Source organism: Panulirus ornatus, chromosome 43 (assembly GCF_036320965.1).
Source record: "Panulirus ornatus isolate Po-2019 chromosome 43, ASM3632096v1, whole genome shotgun sequence".
NCBI classification, from domain to species: Eukaryota; Metazoa; Arthropoda; class Malacostraca; order Decapoda; family Palinuridae; genus Panulirus; species Panulirus ornatus.
In genome coordinates this window covers 21,380,989-21,401,786 of record NC_092266.1, presented here as the reverse complement: position 1 = coordinate 21,401,786, position 20,798 = coordinate 21,380,989, and the positions used below count along the sequence as shown (strand labels likewise).

General features: G+C 37.5%; 1 protein-coding gene across 3 annotated transcripts in view; it reads right to left on the bottom strand.

Annotated features, from left to right (window-relative positions):
• The window catches only part of LOC139762379 (diacylglycerol kinase delta), a 163,683-nt gene that overhangs the window by 102,873 nt on the left and 40,012 nt on the right, over nt 1–20,798 (bottom strand). For all 3 annotated transcript variants that reach the window (XM_071687184.1, XM_071687182.1, XM_071687183.1), the window contains exons 3-6: nt 18,641–18,721; nt 8,419–8,526; nt 5,817–5,919; nt 2,806–2,942 (exon numbers count right to left, since the gene is read on the bottom strand). In XM_071687184.1, coding sequence (XP_071543285.1) covers nt 2,806–2,942; nt 5,817–5,919; nt 8,419–8,526; nt 18,641–18,721 — 429 coding nt within the window. The remainder of the gene's footprint in view (nt 1–2,805; nt 2,943–5,816; nt 5,920–8,418; nt 8,527–18,640; nt 18,722–20,798) is intronic.

The window sequence follows — 20,798 nt, the reverse complement described above, 5'->3', positions numbered from 1 at the left end:
AGAAGCACAGAAAATGCCTAAAAAATAGGACAGCTATGGGATAAGGATAGCCTGGAGAAAGAGTTCTTGGAAAAGCATAGCATCATAGGCTGGAACGGCAGTGATAACAAATATGAAAGATGTTACACAAGTAGCTGAAATGTTGGTAACAGAGGTTCTCAGGGGTTTACTAATACTTTGCCTTAATTTGTTATGTGTCTTTGCAAAGTTCACATAGTAATGTTAAAATGTGTTTCAGCTGTCCACATAGTATAGTTAGAATGTTTCAGCTCCATTATCTTTGAGTACTGAGAAAAGAGGATAATTTCTTTGCCTATTTACCTTTTCTCTTGTCTGTTCTTCTATTTGAGGCAATAAGGATTTAGTGTCAATTTGCTTGTACTACTGCAAGTTGTATGTTATTGCCCATCTTGAAGTTTGCATTGGACAATAATTCCTATGTAGTACACCAAAGAATACAAGTAGACCTCTTTCCTCTTATGATGAATTGCATATTTCTGGGTGTTAAAACAAAAACCTGGTCCCAAAAAAAGACAAAAGCCTACACTTAACAAAATGTGATATTTCCATAAGTGCTCAAATCTACAAGTCCTCCATACAATAAAACAGACCTTCTATATTGTTTCCAATTAATCATAACTAAAATTTCAGACCCTGGATGATTTACTTTCACCTCTTTTCTCTCTTCATACACTTCTTTCTTTTCTTGGCATCTCCTCCCATAAATCCAATTCTATTACTTGTGCCTATAGTGGCTCCTTGATCTCTCTGGTTATCCTCACTGGAAAAGTCAGTATCTCTTACATTTTTTTTTTGAGTTTTACTGTCACCATAAACGTTATTCTTTCTTTTTCATTATCTACACTATCATTCTATATCTGCAACAAACAGGAGCCTTAAAGCACAATGTGTTACACCTGAAAACAACCAAGCAAGGGAGATACAGAGTTATCACCACAGGAATAATTCCTAAAAATATACCAAAAAGATTTCAGAAAAAGAAATACAACTGCCCAGTGGGGAAGTTGAAATGACTATATAATGTAACATCCGGACACCTAAGAAATAAACATGGAGTGATTACAGAAATATTCAAAAGAAGATTACACTCATGAATGATGACAATACCTGATGAATCTCAAATTGACAACTATGTCAAATAGGTTGCTGCTGCAAAAAACAGCAATGTACAACAAGGAAAACAAATGATGGAAAAGGAGAGGCAGTCAAGAGAAACTTCAGCATTCAATACACAAATTAAGTAGTGAGTGTTACATGTCAGCCCTGCCATGATGGCAAAATCTTGTCACAGGCATTACCAGACACTCCCTACTTAAGGTTACACCATGAGTGAAAAGTCACCTTTGGCAAAGCTGTATCATTGGGAGCATAGTCTTGTCAAAGAACTTCTCACTCCAAAGGAGCCTACTCATTCCTACAACTGGTAGTAGTACTTAGGCCACAGGAGCTTTTAGAAAGGCCCTATGCAACACCAGGACTTCCACAGAAACTGATCACAGGGTGATTATAAATACAAAAAATAATCTTCTTGTAGTTACTCATAGCTACTAGTATTTGTGGTTTCACTGAATATTAGGTGAGGCTGGATGATCAAAGTATCAAATACCTGTCTCAGCTTTGGTATACTAACTATAGCAATGACAGTCTGCAGTACTGGACTGTTGGTCAAGCAAAGAAAAACCAAATCCTTGTCAACAACACAGTTCAGTAACATAATCCTACAAAACATAAGGTGGGATGCTGCTTGGTCTATATGCCCTTTTTCTATTATCATTATAACAGCCAATATGGTACAGGCAAAAGCGTTGCCTAAACATGGCTATCTAAGATGAAAGGGAAGATAATAATCTACTAATGAAAGGCCAGTGATTATTACATTTCTTTTGGATAATATAAAGTTTCACCTAAAGACTGATAGGGTTACAATGATTCTGAGTGGTGATTAAAAAAGTTGAATGAGAACCAAAGGAATGAGAGTTTCTCCAAGCCCAATGAGCCAAATCTCTTGGCCAAATGGCAAAACAGGAGTGGCTCATCCATGGAATGGAAGATTTAATGAAGCTTTCTAACAAATAATTCTCATTATTCTTACTTCAAAAACAAAAGTTAAACTGATACTGTAATTTCTGGTGTGATCTTTGATCTTGGAGCTCTTAAGTTGTTGGCATTATTCGATATGTTTTGCTTTAAAGGACATGAGACTTCAAAAGCTGATAAGGTGGATGAGCTCATAAAAAAGGTAATGGAACTAAAAAGTTAATAAGGTTGTTGAGCTATTTTCAACTTCTTATCTGCTATAAAGCCTTTCCTTTACAATCTGGTAATTATGGAATGAAACTACCGTGCCCCTTTAATGCTTTATAACAGCAACAACAATATGATTATTTTATAATAAGAGGTTTGCTGAGAGCATCAACAAGTCAAACTGCACAGTTCGCTGGTTTGCCATCTGTAGCAAGGTAAGCAGTGTAGGTTCATCAACACTTACCCAAGAATTATCATATAAACTTGTCAAATTCAAAAACATAGCTGGACACCAAAAAGACCTCAATGTCCAGTAACTTATAGATGAAGTGACCAATCTGTTGGATAGTTCAACTCCATAATTTATTGAAGTTTCTGATTTTTTTGTTTGGACAGGTCACAGGCTTGTTTCTAATTTTCACAGTCAGGCATATATGATGAGAGAGAAAAAATATTCATAAAGTCTACCAAAAGATGCACATAAGCTCTTAAGCAGCTAGGAGTTAAAACACAACAGATAGAAACTACTCTAACACTCACCCCTTCTTCATCTTCTATGATATCTTTCCCAACAGAGGCAAGTGTTGTCCATTTGCAGTTGTTTAGTGCCTTAGCTGCACAGCGTTTGTGGGTCTTAAACTTACATACCTCACAGCTCAAACCATGTGATGTTACTCCTATTACAAGATAAAGGAAGCATGAGTGCCATTTCAATGTTCATTAATAACTAAAAAAAATAATTTGTATCTTTATTCAACAGCAGAAACATCAACCTAAAATGTAAAAGTAATGACATGGCCTTAAAACAAACACTGACCACCAAATTACAGTGCACCCTATGCTTTTTGTCAAATTCATTACACCTTATCTATGCCTACTGTAAGTCCTTTAGAGCCTTTGCAACTATAAAGAAATCAGGCAAATATTCCTCAACTTTTTAGTCTATGCTGAGTATTTCAAATGTGATCAATATTCAATCATCATTCACTCGTAAACTTTGTCTTCACTCGCTAAAACCCAGTTTACACTGCATCTGAAAAGCAAATTGTATACTTCTGCAATATACTGACCATTCGAGCATAAATTAGTCTGCCTCCTTACCCTTCTATCTTTCCTTCAACCTCTATGATCCTACTGATCACCTGTATATGATGAGGAATGCAGCTTGTTTTCCAACTCTCCAGCCTCTCCCAGGTCAGCTGCCTTTCCCCTTCCCGTAAGACAATCTTTATATAAGGATACAATCTATTCCTTCACCTCCTTTCTGCAGAACACTTATATCTTCTGATCCTTCTCCCCTACTTATAAAGGTACAGTTTAGTTTTCCTTCTCCATCAACACAAGTATTTTGCCATTCCAAGCAAATCTTTTATGGAAGTTTAAGTTTACATTCTCCTGCTAACTAAAGTAAGTAAACACAATGATTCCATTACCACTACTACAGTCAGAAATACAAAATTTTTTAGAAAATTAAAACTAACAAAAGATTCCAAAACAGTAGAAATCAGAGGTAGAGTAAAGATATAAAAGTAAAGGTATCTCCAATCTTCAGGATGGGGTAAACCACTATTGCACATGATAGAATGAGGAAGGAAAAACATTTGGTCCTGAGGCAAAGAAAACCAGGTGAGCAATCACAGGCACATGTTTGGGAGCACAGCCCTTTAGGATGCAAAAGACAATATCCATCCAAATACTTTTACTGTCCCTAAAGAGGATAATGCAGTATGTGAAAATGTAAAAGTCATGGAATGAATGAAAGTATGGTAAATCCAGAGGTAAAGGATTGTTGGAATCACTCCAAGTGGAGTTAGGTGAAAAGAAAAATCCTATAGGAATGATACTTGCAATGATATCAGAATAGAAAAGAAGACAAGTAGATATATCTATCAATGGGAGAAAAGAAATCAGCATACTTCCCAAGGGTTAAGTAGTGCAAAGTCTAAGTAGATCTGCAATGATTCCCATAGGACATGAAGCCTAAGAAGATCTCCAATAATTCCAAGTGAAAATGAATTCTGTACAAGAAAGAGAATAATGGTGTTTTCATGTATGCTAAACTTGATCCATGGTCTATACAAAGTCAGTTCAAGAGCAATCACACCATAAGGTGAAGGAAAGTCATTAAGGAAAAATAAAAATGAATTTAAACACAGGCAATGACCTCTATTACATGTTTGGCACACAAAAAAGCAATGCACAAGAAGAAGCAATAGTCATCTTATGGAAAATCAAAAGAGATTATGTAAGTACAGTGGATCTTTCTAAAGTGCCACAGTTGATGTTTAGAGGGAGGAAACATGAAGAAGGCATATCAAAACTAGCAGATAGTTACACGAGTATAACCTGATGATCTCATTTGTTGTGAAATTGTGTTACTTTAGCAAAGTAGGTTAAAGGTGAAAATTACACTGACTTCCTTAAAAGTGTGATGATGATGGGAATAAAGGTAATAAGTCTAATCAGGTAATGCATATCAATGGGAACTGAAAAGAAGTACACCTCTACACCTCTTTGCACAGATTATAATAATCAATTCTGGACAAAGGTGGTCAAGTTCTTCTCCACAGATGGACTGAAAGGCTTTCCAAACTAAACAATACTTTCTTTAAGTAAAAGGACAAATGTAAAGTGAAAGGTCACTTGTTGGGCATTCTCTAAACCTGTTCCTTCAGAAGGGTATGAGAAGAATTCTAACAGTATACACCAGAATGTATGACATTAAGGTTGGGATACCACAAAAAGTTGAGGTAGTCTAGAAAGACCTGAGGCATCAACTAAGGAGTATGGCATAGCTGAGGAAGCCTATCCAAGGATGTTTGTCCCACTTTGGGGCCACCTGCATTACTAAACCCTGAAAACCAACTATTTTGAAAACTCTTTTCAGATGACATTCTGTGCGAAACATAAATCTGGTTACAATGATTCCAATCTAAGGACAGAAGGTTTTTTCCAACTGCCCATACAACTAAAACAGGCAATACATGCATCATTAGTAATGCAATGGTTCTCACAGCAAAGACATCCCACCAAGAGTGCTACTCCAAATAAAATGTCAGTCTAATAGCAGATGTCTTGTTAGTGTGTGGTCCAAAGAGAATTTGATCCAAAGAGAATTCTGTGCTATTACATAACCAGAAGGAGTGGGTTAAATATATTGTCTTTATGGTGGTCTCTGAATGGCTGAAGGTGGACCCAAAACGAGCAAGTTGTTGATTCTTGGTTGAATGGATAGTGAAGGATGGGGAAGGTTAGCACTTCTTCACCAGAAACAATGAAGATGGGAAAGCCCTTACTCTGATTTTCCTACAGAATATAAAATATCTCATGCTCAAGAGACAGAATGCAGAGGAGAGAAACAAAGGCTTAAAAAGTGGCAGCAAATCTGTATATATCAGGTGAAAACATTCAAAAAATTAAATCATCTTATGTACAAATGATAAAAATACATCAAAAAATATAACCATAAGGTTAATAACGAGGGCAAATGTTATATCACCACAAGATAAAGTTTCAAAAGGCTTTGCATGAAATTACACAATCATAAATACCTGAGAGGGCTTCCCGGCACACATTGCAATACGTGGGTCGTGCATGAGATGTGGCATACCAGTTGTGTTGGCCAGACAGCAGAGAATGAAACTGGTCTGCTCCCTGTGAGGGTAAATGCAAAACCTTTAACCCTTAACTCTTAAACAGCAGCTGATATCAAATGACATTCTTTTGGGAAATAGCAGCTGGTATCAATCAACATTCTTTTGGGAAACAGCAGCCAACATCACTTGATATGCCAACTTTTTCTGCCTCTGTTCAAATATTCAGCTGATTTGTTTTACCTTTAGTAACTTACAGAGGTCTTTTCCAGTATGAAAGAATTATGCTATCTTAAATATTCCCGACAACTAGTGCATGGTCTTTCACCAGAAGGTTATGTATCCATGATGACACCAAGTAAATATACAGAATGTTGGGATACCTAAGTTATTTGGAGGAACACTTATGATACGCATCAGCTGAAGAGGGAAGTGGAGAAGCATACCATGAGAAATAAGAAGCAAGTCACTTACAGGCTGTATTAGTATGATTATGTAATGAGGGAGTCCTGTAAAGGAAGTGTACCCAATGAATTTGCTCGTGAAAAAATTATACAACAGCTTCACCAAAGTTTCTCTTTATGCAATCCTGAGGAAATGGACTACTTTGGTAAAAAAATAATCTGTACAGAGCTAAAACATTTTCCAAAAAAAATCACCAAATATCCTCCTAACATATGCTGGCTACTTGATGTGCTAACAATTATTCATATGGCACAATGAGTAATATTTCTACTTTCTCCACGCTATTCATCACCAACACTGTGACCATGTATGAAGTAAGAGTGTGTATAAACTGGATTACAATAAAGTTGAAAAACAAGTTCAACAGAAACAAAAACACATCATCACATCTTCCTGGCATACCAGGAGCTGTCAAATATGCAATTCATTTGTGGTGGTGGTGGTCTAATGGTAGGGTGAGGTGTAATGGTGCTGATATTATGGCAACGGTAGTGGTGGTGCAATGATGGTTGCAGTGATGGTATAATGTAGTGGCACTGATGTAATGTTGGGGATGGTGGTGGCTGTAACATTTCCCACTAGCATAACTTGCTAACTGCAGTTCTAGCTACCAAAGGGTCTTCGAGGAATGCAACCAGTGTGGTCGCCAAGGTGACTGCTGTATTTCGTATGACCTTTTTTTTTTCAGAAATGCTGAATAAGGGTTTACCTGAAATCCAGAAAAATAGATGTAATCCCCTACTTCACTGCATAAAAAAGTTTATTATGAATATGCATTATTCTGGATTCCATACTTAATTCATTACATATGAATTTCTGTCTTTTGGAAAAACACATATATACACAATCTGGAAATATAAAAATGATAAATAATAGCCTGTGCCTGATGTGTGGGGGTGAACAAGTAATAATATGTTGAGTTAAAGTATTTTGAAAAATTCTATTGGTGGTATTGCCTTTCATGAACTAAAATTTTGCAGAATCAACACAACTAGACTGGATGATGAAGGTGGCTTTGCATTCTTCAGCAAAAGTCTGATAATTAGTCATTATCATACTTGTATCTTTAATACATTTCTCTCATGATATGATGATGTCTGTGCATATACAGCATTCTGCAAGGAAACTTATTTCTTCATCTCTTCCATGGCCTCAGATGAAACTAATCTTTACTGAGCTGCATGATAATATCATTAGAACACTGGAAGATCTAACTGATATTTTCCTGCAGTCTTTAAATAATCTGAAGATGAGGAATTAATTCTTATTCAATTATCATCTGCAAATGATCACACAAAACTATGGCTTGTGGTGAAGAATATGTAAGACATGAGAATTATAAACATTAGAGATGCAAATAGTAAAGTTCCTTGAAGAACATTACTTTTTACTGTAGAGGGAGATACATCAAAATTCAGCTGGTTCATAAGACCAAGCTTTCATGTCTGTTTGTACGTAGCTGATCCATCTATGCACTTTATTAGTCATCCCAATTTTTACATTTTGAATGACATGACACCAAATCAAACTTCTCAAGAATATTTGCAAATTCTATGAATCTTGCATCAGCAACCTGTCTGATAGCCAATACCTACAAAATTTTTACCTCCAGTGATCATGCAGCTGAAAACGGAATTATTTTCTTGCCCTAGAGCAGTACTGCCCTAGATTGTGAACTTTTATAAAAAAAAAAAATTCAGCCACTCTACAGCAATTCTTGAGATACTCTTACGAAATTATATATGTAGTTAGCGATGCCAGTTAGTATTTTCCTGTAACTGTTTTCCCTCAGCTGTTATGTGGAGGCTACAACAGTTCACTAAATTTCAGATTCTACATCCAACCCATGGCGACCCATTTCTGAGGTGACAGTATATTCTTCTAAATATGTAGATAATTACTAGTTCAAACATTAAAAATAAATGGCTGAAGAATACATGGAATGATGTATGTGAGGGAGGCATGTAGGGACAGGGATATGTGGAGACTCTTATGCCAAGGCCAACCCTTTGGGGAGCTCCTGGGGCATCACAGATACAGATAGGTATATATATTATAGAAAAAATATCAGTACAGTGAGCAGAGAGTGACCTACCTCATAGTAATGAGTAGTAGTATTAGCAGACTTCATGGCAGCAATCCACTCCTCCATTTCGCGGCGAGTCTCAGCAGCCAAGACTAGACTTCGGAAAGGTGTAATGCACTGAAAAATTTTTGATGATAATGATATTCTGTGCAGCGGCAAAATGAGAATACAAATCTTTTCAATTAAATGAAGCTATACCAAGTAAAATATTATTTCTATTATTATCATACCTGATCACCATTTCCCGTGTCAACAAGGTAGCACCAGGAAACAGACAAGACCCATCCACTTATATATGCACACATATACATACATACATATACAGTACATGCATATATACATATATATATACATATCAACATATACACATATACATATACATACATAAATACACATATACATAATCATACTTGCTTGCCTTCATCCATTCCTGGCACCACCCCACCACACTGGAAACAGTATTGCCTCCCCTGAATAAAATAAATATACAAATACACAAACTCTAATACAATATGTCATTATTATTACCTGTATCATTATCATTATTATTATTACTATTTATTATTATTATTATCATTATCATTATTATCATTATTATTATTATTATTATTATCATAATTATCATCATTACTGCAACTACTATCATCACTGTAATTTCACTTTTACTACTATCATTAAAATGTTCACTACTTCCCATATGAGGGAGGTAGCATTCGAAACAAATGACTGAGCCTTAGACGAAAACAAATTCTCATTTGGCTCTTTCCTCAGTTACTTTTTTTGGAAAGTAATAAAGGAAGGGAAGATTCCTAGCCCCTAACTCTAAACCCTCTTGGTTACCTTCTATAAAGTGCAGGAGATACATGGGTAGTAATCCTTCTCCCCTATTACCAGGGATAAATATTATCATTGTTATTGTCATAACCATTGTCATTATCATAATCATTATCATCACCATTACTATTATCATTACTATCACTATCATTATCATAATTATCTAATTTCTTCATTGACAGAGTTGTGAGGGAGGTAAATGTGAGGGTCTTGGAGCAAGGGGCATGTCTACAGTATGCTGGAAAAAGGAGGGCCTAGGAGGTGAACCAATTCTCAGATAATAAAGCCCTGTGACAAAATCCAGAAAGAAATTTCAGAAGCTGATGTATGAGATTGGAAAAATTAGTGAAAGGAAAAGGGTGAGACCTGATGTCTGATACCAGGAGAGTGGTGAAAAGTCTTAGTTGAGATCTGAGAGTTAATGCAAACAAAAGTAATGTAATGAGTGGCAACAGGATTGCCAAACAGGATGGTCTTAGCATGAGTTTTAATGATGAAGACCTGTATGAAGTGGAGTGTTGTAGTTACCAAGGAGTGTGGAGAGGATATATGAAACAATGGTGATAGAAGTGAGTTATAGGGCAACAGAGTGGATGCACTGAAAAATGTCTTAATGGAGAAGAAGGTATCTGTTTGGTTAAAGATGGGTGTGTCTGCAGGCACAACAGTCTAACAGTACAAAAGAAAGGAGGAAAGTTGATTATGGAATGATGGTATACAAGATAGGTGAGGTAGTAATCAAAGTCTGACAGAGACAGCTGACCAGGACAGACTGAATGATCTAGACATGGAGAGGATAAGTGAAGAAAAACTGACTTAAAGAATCTACATTCAGAAATGGAGGGAGCAAAAGGTAAGGGGAGACTTAGAGGGAGGTGGAAAGATGGAGTTAAAAAGGGTTAGGGGTACTGGGTATCTGAGTATTCAGGAGGGTAAGAAGTATACACACAGAATGAACTGTATCAGTGTATGCAGGTGCACTCTATTGTAAATAGGTTAAACCAGGATATGTGAAATGAAGTATTCTGAAGTGCTTGACAGTGGATGGTAAGCTTTACTTTCAGTTCATTATGCTTCGCAGATAGAAGGTGGATGTGTGCAAATGATGCCGTCGTCAATTTGCTCAGATTTGAAATAGGAAGAAATGTAGGTGTTGATGCCCTGATATCCTGACTCACATAATTAACTCAATTCAGCATGGATATTGTAATTGTATTTTCACAGGCTGCCTCTTCCCACCTTTATTTAAATTTGAAGGTGCTCAGTTGTTTGAATATTCAGGAGGGTAAGAAATGTACACACAGGAGAATGAACTATATCAGTGTATGCAGGGGCAATACTATAAATAGGCTAAACTGGGGCATGTGAAATGAAGTATTCTGAAGTGTTTGGCTGTGGATGGTAGGCTCTACTTTCAGTTCAGGTGGATGTGTGCAAATAAATAATGCTGTAGTTCATTTGTTCAGATTTGAAATAAAAAAGAATGTAGGTGTTGATGCCCTGATATTCTGACTCATATAATTTACTCGGCTCAGCATGGATACTGCAATTGTATTTTCACAGGCTGCCTCTTCCCACCATTATCTAAATTTGAAGGTGCTTTTTCCATATGAAGAGATGCCACATGTTACAAGCAGACTGTAACTGGCATCAAAAATGAATCCTGTTGTCAGTTACCCATATAATACAGAAGGGGAAAGTATAGCCAATTCCCTCCTAAGTGCATGTGCTTGTTACTTTCTAAAACAGCCGTTCACACTCAAACCATTAACAATGATGCTGATTTGGTGGATGATGAATGTGACTTTGATCATAAAAGTGATCTTGTTTATGATATAGAGGAAATAAAAGTTAAATACTCTAAGACAAGAGAGAGAAGGTTACTATGAAGTGAATGACAGTACTGTGGGTTACTTATATATCTATTTTTCACCTTGAAGGCTTCAGTCATGAACAAAGTTCAAATCAAGGCTTTTGCCTTACTTGATATATAGAGAGGTTACTGAGGGGGGTAAAGAGACAAGGGAAAATATCAATACGAATTTTGGAGGGAATGAAAAACCTATCTTTTAAAATGTGCCAAGTCTTAGTTCTAAACTGGGAAAGACATGAGAGGGTAGAGAGTTCCAAAGCTTCAAGGTGTAGGGAAAGAAAGAGTTATCAAAACTGCCCATCCTTGAGCTGCCAACAATCACACAATAAATAATGTAATGAAAAGGCATGCTGAGTATTGCTTGGCCTAATAAGTGGTGTGGGCACACAATCTGCTCTTGGGAGCAGACACCAAAGCTATATCTACAGAAGATGGAAAGTGAACCAACATTGGGAGCAGACACCAAAGCTATATCTACAGAAGATGGAAAGTGAACCAACACTGTGGCTTTGGGCAAGTGGATCAACTTTTGAAGTTAACCTGGAAGAGTTTATAAGTTAGACCACTTTTAACTCAAGTCTGTTAAGTAAGGAAGCAGAGCAAGAACCACCAAAGATGTGAGAGCAGTACTCCATACAAGGACAAATCAGTCCTTTGTATAAACAGTGCAACTGTTCAGAAGAAAAGATATTTCGACATCAAAACAAGACACCCAGTTTCTTAAAGGTAGACTTTGCTATATCCATAATATGGGGTACCTATGAAAGAGCGAATGTTACAGTAATGCCAAGTAGGTTCATTAAGTCAACAGTGGGAATCACAAAACCATCAAAAATGAGATGAAATTTGTAAGGAATTTTTGACAGAGATGAGTAGAAACTGGGTCCTGAGGGCATTAAACTTAACCAGATTTTGTCTACTCCACTGAAATACCCTGTGATGTGCATCCTATGCTTAACCCTAACTGGCAGAGTTGTTTATGGGACTTTGTCACTGGACTGCAGAGCTAAACCATTCTCAAACTTAAAACAACAAGATTTACAAGGCCTGAAAGAATTATGATAATGGTGCTTTCAACGTGTATAGGGTATAGCTTGTTTAACAGACATAAAAAATGGAATACTGCAAAAATTATGAATTCATTATTATGGTTCACAACACCTTGTGTAAAAACTCGAAAGTGTATAATGAAACATTTTGTAATACTTTTCCATAAGTCACAGCAAATAATGTTACAAAATCTCTCTAAAAGTGTGAAGCATAAAATCATGATTATCACTTAAGTAACAAAGAATGTTGGTGCACAGGCACCCAAGGCAATGACAGATTCTGTCAAGTCAGTAGCCTATAACCCAGGCAGTGCACTATCCAGCTGGTGCACAAAGTTTAAATGTCTGTAAAGAACTAAATATGATTAGTTTGCATGATTTTATTTCTCAACTTTTCTTGAAGTATCCTATCACCTAATAGAAATATTCTTTTAATTTTCTGATAAACTCCATTTTAAGGATCCCCTAAATTTCCAGTACTCCACTGTTTAATGGTTAATACGGATAAATGGGGCCAGTTCGTTTTCTATAAATTCTGACATAACACACTTCACTTTGAATCTCAGTCACATATCTTGGACCATCCATACAGGATAATATGGTAAACCCTTTTAGTCCTATGCAAGGATGTCATACACTCAGTACCATACTCCTACATCCATAAAAAATATGTGTCAATGTTTCTCATCCTGATTTAAATTTCTGGAGCAGCCATAAGCAATATATAGTAATTCATGCTTAGAAATTTCAAGGCTGTCAGCTACCCCGCACATACCACAATGGACTATGTGAGCTGGAGTTTATGGTTGAGTTGTGAAAGTGATTCTTTAAGTACTTGTATTATTTCAGTATGCATGTGTCTGTCAGTGCTATATTTGCTGAGGAGGGGAGATCTGTGAGTAGAGGTTATTGATGAGGTTTGGTTAGTTATGGAGTTGTTTGGGTGGGAGGAATCTGTTTCTGTTGCACAGAACCATGAAAGATGAGCACTGTGAGGTGGGACTGTATTGGGAAAATCTTCATTTCGTTCTGAAGGTGATGAGTGTGCTTGTTAGGCAGCTGGTGACTGTTGTGAGTACACTCTCCTAAGAGGTCAAGTGACTGTTATGAGTACACTATTTTGTCTACTTTGCAATTCCATTATATTTACTTTTGAGAGGACAGAAAAACAAAGGTGAGGCATAACTTAGAGTAGAGAGGAGGAACTGTTTGTAGAGGATTTCAAAGAATTCTTTTTCCTTTCCTAAATCTGGTGCCACTGTTCTGAGGGCATTTAGTTTGTGAGTTGCTTTTATGTTGTTATTGGCATGCAGAGTGAATATCATGAGTGTGTCATATGTGATGCCTAGAATCATTGATTTTCTGTTCAGTGTGAGTGATTGTCCATTCAAGGTGACTGGAGGGAGTGAGTTGGATTCGTATCTGTCTGGAGTTAAAGAGAAAAGTGACTGAAGACTTCTGTGGAGAGAAAGACATTCGTTCCAACTGAGGAATGTAGTAATGCATGTTTGTTGTTGTTACTGTGGTGTCATAGTACAGTGATGTGAGGCTGTTTGTATATGAAAAGGTTGTGGTTTGCCAGAGGTATGGAAGGTCATGTAGGAAAAGCCTGACAAATGGAGAAAGACCTGCTCCTTAGAGAACTCCACCGTACCATTTTCTAAAGGTGACACCGTTGTGAATAACTCTGCCATGGTGGCCAGCTATGAAATTTGCTAAACACTTTTACTCAATTATGGAAAGTGATATCAAATATCTTTTGTGTGAGGATGTATTGGGGAATAAAGTCGAATGCTGTGTACTAGGACATGTGATGACAATGTGTATGTGAGAGTAGGATACTTGTTTGATTCTGCTGTGAATTGGCTTTTCAAAGTTTGGATACCTAGGACAGGGGTGATACAGGGTGTGAGGAATAATGCTAGTTAGGTGGTCTGAAAGATTTAAGAATGTTATTATGTTGGCAAGTCTCTAGTTGTTTGAGAGTCTAATATAGCAAATGGACCAAAGCATCTTATGGAACAGTTTGATATGTTGTCTGGGATTATAACAAGAGAGTTCTTTTTGGTTTTAATTGCACTGCTTGTATCAGTGGGCACTTTTTTCTGGATGTGTGGGTTTTTCATGACACCTGTTTAGATGTGTGCTTGGTTTGTAACTGACTTTTGAGTAGGGTTTTATAAGTATGTCATAAGTATGTTTGTGTTCTTTGGGAGAAGGATTGCAGTGAAACTAAAGTAATCAATTACAAACTGTACATGTATTGTAAAAATTTATTCAAAATACACAATTCTTACATATAAATGTATACTCAAAATTTTGGGGCATGTAATGATAAAAAAATAGGAATATGCTGTACAGTGAGACTGATCCCAATTTCAAAAACGTACTCAAAATATACTGTACTCTAATGCAATATTAAATGCATATCAATATTTGGCATGCAATAGTAAGCAATTGCAATATGCTATAATCAAAACTATTATCAGGTAACGGTAATGAACTGGGACAGACCATACATTGAAACAGGTCCCAACTGAAAATGTGTTCAATATATACAGTACTTTAATGCAAAAATTATATTCGAAACAATCTTTGGCATGTAATGGTAACAGATAAAACACTGTACAGTGAAACAGGTCCCTGCTTCAAAAATATACTCAAAACTTTTAGCACGGAATGATAATAACATCTTGTACGTTGAAACAGGTACCACCTTCATTTTTCTACTTCCTAACATGGTAGTCATTGAAACAGTTGCTAGCTTCTGTTAGGCAGAGGGCTACCTTACATACAGAACATGCTGTTCTTGACCTGTGTAAGATTTTCTTACAAAACTTGCATGGGTGCCTTTTCTCACAGTAAACTGAGGAATGGAAGAAGCTAAAATTATATCTTGCACTGTCATCAGGGATTTGAGCTCTATGTCCTCGTACTGGAACTGGCATTTCCATGTATGAACTTAGTAAAACTCTGGCTCTAGGAGAGATGGACATTTTCATAGTCCTGGTAAGGGTAGGGCTCACGGACTTTGCATAATCAGAAATCTAAAGATGGGAGTTCTTTGGTATCATGGGCACCACAGCCTCTCTTTTAACCACGTATTCACTGCGTGTCGTAGAAGGCGACTAAAAGGGGAGGGAGCGGGGGCCTGGAAATCCTCTCTTGTTTTTTTTTTTTAATTTTCCAAAAGAAGGAACAGAGAAGGGGGCCAGGTGAGGATATTCCCTCAAAGGCCCAGTTCTCTGTTCTTAACGCTACCTCGCTAACGCGGGAAATGGCGAATAGTTTGAAAGAAAAGAAAAAGTATTCACCACACACACAGATCAATCACACACCCAGACAGCCAAAGACATCACCTTGCCTTGGTAGGAGCTTTGGAAAGATGGGTTAACATGTCAATTCTAATGATCTCACCCATATGTACATTGTACATTTTGATACCACTGGGGCATCTAACTTTCACTGTGGACTTTGTGTTATTACAATACCTTAGGCCCACAGGCACTGACTCTATCTCCATGTGTCTGTCGATATCGTAACCAGCTTTTTATCCTTCCAATTGAGAGTCAATAAACCATTATTAGATTTATAATCTCAGATTCCCTTTGGGATCATAGCTTCCTTCTTTTGTGTTGTATCCATTATGTTTGGGTGCCCAATTCTGTTTTTCCAGGCAGTACCTATATACCAGCAGTCATGCTCCTCTTTCATGTATCTTACTATAGGAAGACTGTGGAAAAAATTGTCTGCATATATTTCAGACACTGAGAGGTATTTCATAGTCTTAGCAAGAGCCACAATCAGCTAAGAACTCAAGGTCATTTGCTTTTCCTCCTCAGACTTCAGGACTGGCTGCCTTGTGGTTTTTATGCAACTGAAATAAACCAAAAAGGAAAATTAACAAATTGGTTTGAAGAACAACTATGTATACTGAAACAGGGTTATGATAATGAATAAATGGACAATCATGTTTCGCCTAAAATATAAGGAAATGAAATAGTAATTATCTATGCATAATTAATGCACATATTCTTACCTTTACACTGCTTTCCTGCATTTGCAAAAGTGTATTGCATGTTAGATGTATCCTTATTCACAGAGAAGCGGTAGAAATCTGGGCCCAGTACCTCATCAACCTCAGCATCTACATCAGCATCATTGTCAGTAATCTTACTTGGGATGACTAGTTTAAGATATTAGGCAGCCTGTCTACTGCTCCTCCCATCAAATGTTGCTGCTGAACTGAAAAAATACAGAAGCAAAACATGATCATTTAAAGTCTAGGACTTTATAAAAACAAATCTTTTAGATATATCCTAATAATATAGGTAGACTACCTAAACTAACATTTTATCATCCCAGATGAACTGAGCACACTGAATACAATTGGCATTGCATGTCCCCTGATGCCACAACCAAAGCAATCTACAACTGGAATAGCATGGACTCCATGAATCAGGTGCTTTCACAAATATGGCTTTTCAAAATTCACTAACTCTAAAATGTCATTAATCATAAATTTCATTCTTTTATACTGAGATATATCCAAAATCATTCAACTAATAATGATGCAATTTCCATAAACTTACTTACCTCCAATACAATAGGAGAAAGGAACCAGAGAATGTGAAGATGAGTTGCACTAAAATGTCTCCAAAAACTGCATGAGTAACTCTGTTGTATCCCTCTCAGTCACGTTGCATCTGTCTTTGGCAGAAAAAGCTTGTTGGTATGCAAAGGGGGAAGTTAGCTGAATCAGGACAATGAATAATACCAAAAATTGTGCATCACGGAGCTGTGGTAGGGGCTTGAAAATGCTAAATTTCAGTAGCCATATGTGGTTATTTGCATGATGGAGGATTAAAAGTAAATGACCCAAGTAGCTTCCTAGAGAACAATTCCATCATATTAAAAATACCACAGCTGGTTTCAACACCATGCCATAGGATTTTGAAATGGCCACAGACGGCACGACCATGCTTTCTGTATAGGAACTACACTCCTAAATATATAATGTCCTCTGGAGAAATAGCCTGCTTTCTGGTACAATCACATCCTGAAAATGGCACATACCCCTACTCCATAATGGAGGAAAAAAGCAGGTTCAGACAGACTTGGGCAATAACACTAAAATTGCACATCATAAAAATTTTAGTTCCAAGAAGCAAAAGGATATTCTGTTTCTCAATAACTCAATCACTATCATTAAACTGTAGTTTGAGGCAGGATGACTATACATTTTTAAATAACACAATTATCATGATTAAACTATAGATGTGTTGGACAACTCTGAAAATCTTATTGTATTCTACAATGACTCTTAAAAAGCCTTTTAACAAATACAATAATGGTGTCATAACTCAAAAATATGTAATAAGAGAATGATTAATGAAATGACAAATCAGCTCTTGGCAATTCCATGTATATAATACTGGGTGATAAGGCTGATCCAATGTAGCATCAGCAGTTAGTGAGCCATCCATGTAACTGCAGCAACTGGGACAAATCTCATGTAAAAGGAACAACCGGGGTAAATTCCAATAACAAAACATGGAGGATACACTCATCATGTATACACTTTGGAACATCTGCATAAGAAAGGCAATTAAGACATCTGCCAAGTAAATGATTGGGAACACTACCTAGATAAGAAGAGTAACTGGAGACAGCAAGCATTTAAGCAGTACGGGAAATCATCAAGTCAAGAACAACAGTTTAGAACACCACTAAACAGAGTAGCAGTTAGGGACACCATCCAAGTAACAAAATAAATTGGAGAATCACCCATGTAAACAGTTGAGGAGCCTACCTGGCTAAAACACTAGTTGGGAACACAATTCACATAAGCAGTTGAGGAAATTGTCTGACAGAGAACAGAAACAGGGGACGCCATCTAAGCAAGAACTACACTCTGATATATCATCCATGAGAGCAGGTGGAACTGCCTTATCAGGGAAAGCAGTTGGGAAAACCACCTATATAAGAACAGGAGTTAAGGACACCATCTATGTTAGCAAATGGGGCGATGTTCTTATAACAACAGCAATTGTGGCCAAAATGAAACAACAACTAGCAGATGGCAACATTTAATGTACGAGGAACATGACACCGTAAATCTAACAAAATGAAAACTGCCAGACACCACCAATGATCAGCCATTTAAAGGTTAACAACCCTCTACTAGCCCTCTATCAATAAACCTGACTTTAGGCCAGACGTGAAGCAATATCACCAACCTTGTTCCTACATAATTCTAAAGATCAACCTAAAATTTTATCCTGTCAATAAACTAAAGGTGCATTACTAGGAAGTGGGAAGGAGATGAGGTAACAGAAAATGCATGACAAGGACTTCAACACAGCACTATTACTTGGTAAATGCGTGGTCAGCAAGTAGACCACACAGCTGGCTGCACCTCTGGCTCCTTCATACTGTCATGTTCAACATAAGTACCATCCATCCACACACCCACCTGGAAGCTGTGGTTGATATTCTTGGTGCTACACTCTGCCACACTGAGGTCCGTCAGGTTGATCTCATCAAAAATAACACTCTGAAACAAGTGAAAAAAGGTGTAAATTGACAGATATCTAAATCATCTTTAAGCAAGAAAATTTATATATTATTCTTCACCAGATATGCAGATAAACAAGTTAAATGATACAAGGCTACTCATGTTTTATGGTATATAAGAGGAATGAGCAGTGTGGAGTAATAAAGGTACAAACAGTACTTTACAAACTGGCTGTTATACGGGAGGAGGAGCAAACAAAACAATCTAGGGTTTGTTTAAAAGAAAATTACTAGTTCCTGTAAATAATGTATGCTATGAGAAGATAACAAGATAATTTACCTTCATAAACCTTGGAAGGCCTCTTATGTCTATCATGAACATGACCTTTTCCCCTCTGACAAATCACTGTAAACCTTCAAACATTCCAATGCCTAAAGGTCATGCTAAACCTATGGGCAATAATCTCTGTATCCTTTTCAATATATAGAACACATAAACAGTGGGCAAGGAGTCAGAACACAAAAATGTGGGCTAGGTGTTGAAAAACACTAAGAGCAGGCCAGGAATCAGGACAAGCTATGGGTCAAGGGCTAGGGATTATATAAAAGTGGGTCAAAGGTCAGGACACAAAAGGCCAGAGGCTAGGGATCAGGATGCCAAAACGGTAGGCCTGGCCACAAACAATGGACCAGGGATCAAAACAAACAATTGGCCAAGGATTAGTACACAAAAAGTAAGCCAAGAAGTCAGGAAGCACAAACTGTGAACTAAAGGTCAGGATACTCACACAGTGAGCCAGGGAGTCATGAAGCATAAACACGGGTCATGATACACAAAAAGCAGGCAATGATCATGATACAACGAAACAGTATGGCAAAGGTCAGGATACAAAACCTATGAACCAGGAGGTTAGGATACACAAACAATAGCCCAGGGGTCAGATTGCAAATGTTGTGGATCTGGGGTTGGATCCAAAAAAAATTTAGCCAAGGGTCAGGATACACTGCCATGGGGCAGGGTTCAAAACACAAACAGTCAGCCTAGGATCAGTGTCTACAATTAAAGGGCCAGGGGTCAAATACAGAAGTGGGTCAAGAGTCAGAAAACAAAAAATAGTAGTCAAATATACAAGGATGCACAAACAGTCGGCCAAGGATCAGAACTGCACAAACAGTGGGGCATGGGACAGGATACACAGTCAGTAAACCTGGGGTCAGGAAAAACACCGAGAGACAGAGGGAAGGATAAACATACAGTGGGCCAGGGGTCAGGATAACATTAATACTAAGCCAGAGGTAAAGATAAAAAAAAGTGACCCAGGGGTATGGATACACAAAAAGTAAGCCAGGGGTCAAAATATACAAACAGTGGGCCAGGGTCAGGATACATAAACAGTGGCCAAGGGGTCAAAATACAAATAAACAGTGGCCATGGGGTCAAAATACACAAACAGTAGGCCAAGGGTCAAAATACAAACAGTACGCCAGAGGTCGAAATGCACAAAGAGCATGTCTGGGATCAGGATACATGAATAGTGGGCCAGGACTCAGGATACATAAACAGCAGGCCAAGGATTAGGATGTACAAAAAGTGGGCCAGGGGATACACAAACAGTGGATGAGGCAACGAGGTGAAACAAATGACACAAAACCAATGATTCAGGGTTTCAGGATACAAAATGAGTGCACCTGAGGACAAAATACAAACAGTGGGCCAGGGTTCAAGTTTCAAAAAGCAAGCTAAGAATCAAGAAACACGAAAAGTAGGCCAGATGTCAGGATACAAAAACATTAAGCCTAGAATCAGGATACACAAACAGTACGCCTAGGGTCAGGATACATAAACACTAGGTCCAGGGTCAGAAAGCACAAACAGTAGGCCAGCGGGGTCAAAATACACAAACGGCAGGATGATGTCAGGATAAGAAAAAAAAATGTCCAGGGGTCCGGATAAACAGAGAGTAAGCCTGGGGTCAGGATTCATATACAGTTGGCCAAGTGTCAGGATACTAATAACAGGCCAGGGATCAGGATACATAATCAGTGAGTCTGGGGTCATGAGACATGAACACGATACGTAGAGTAGGAAAAAAGAAAAGACGAGACTTTAAAACCAG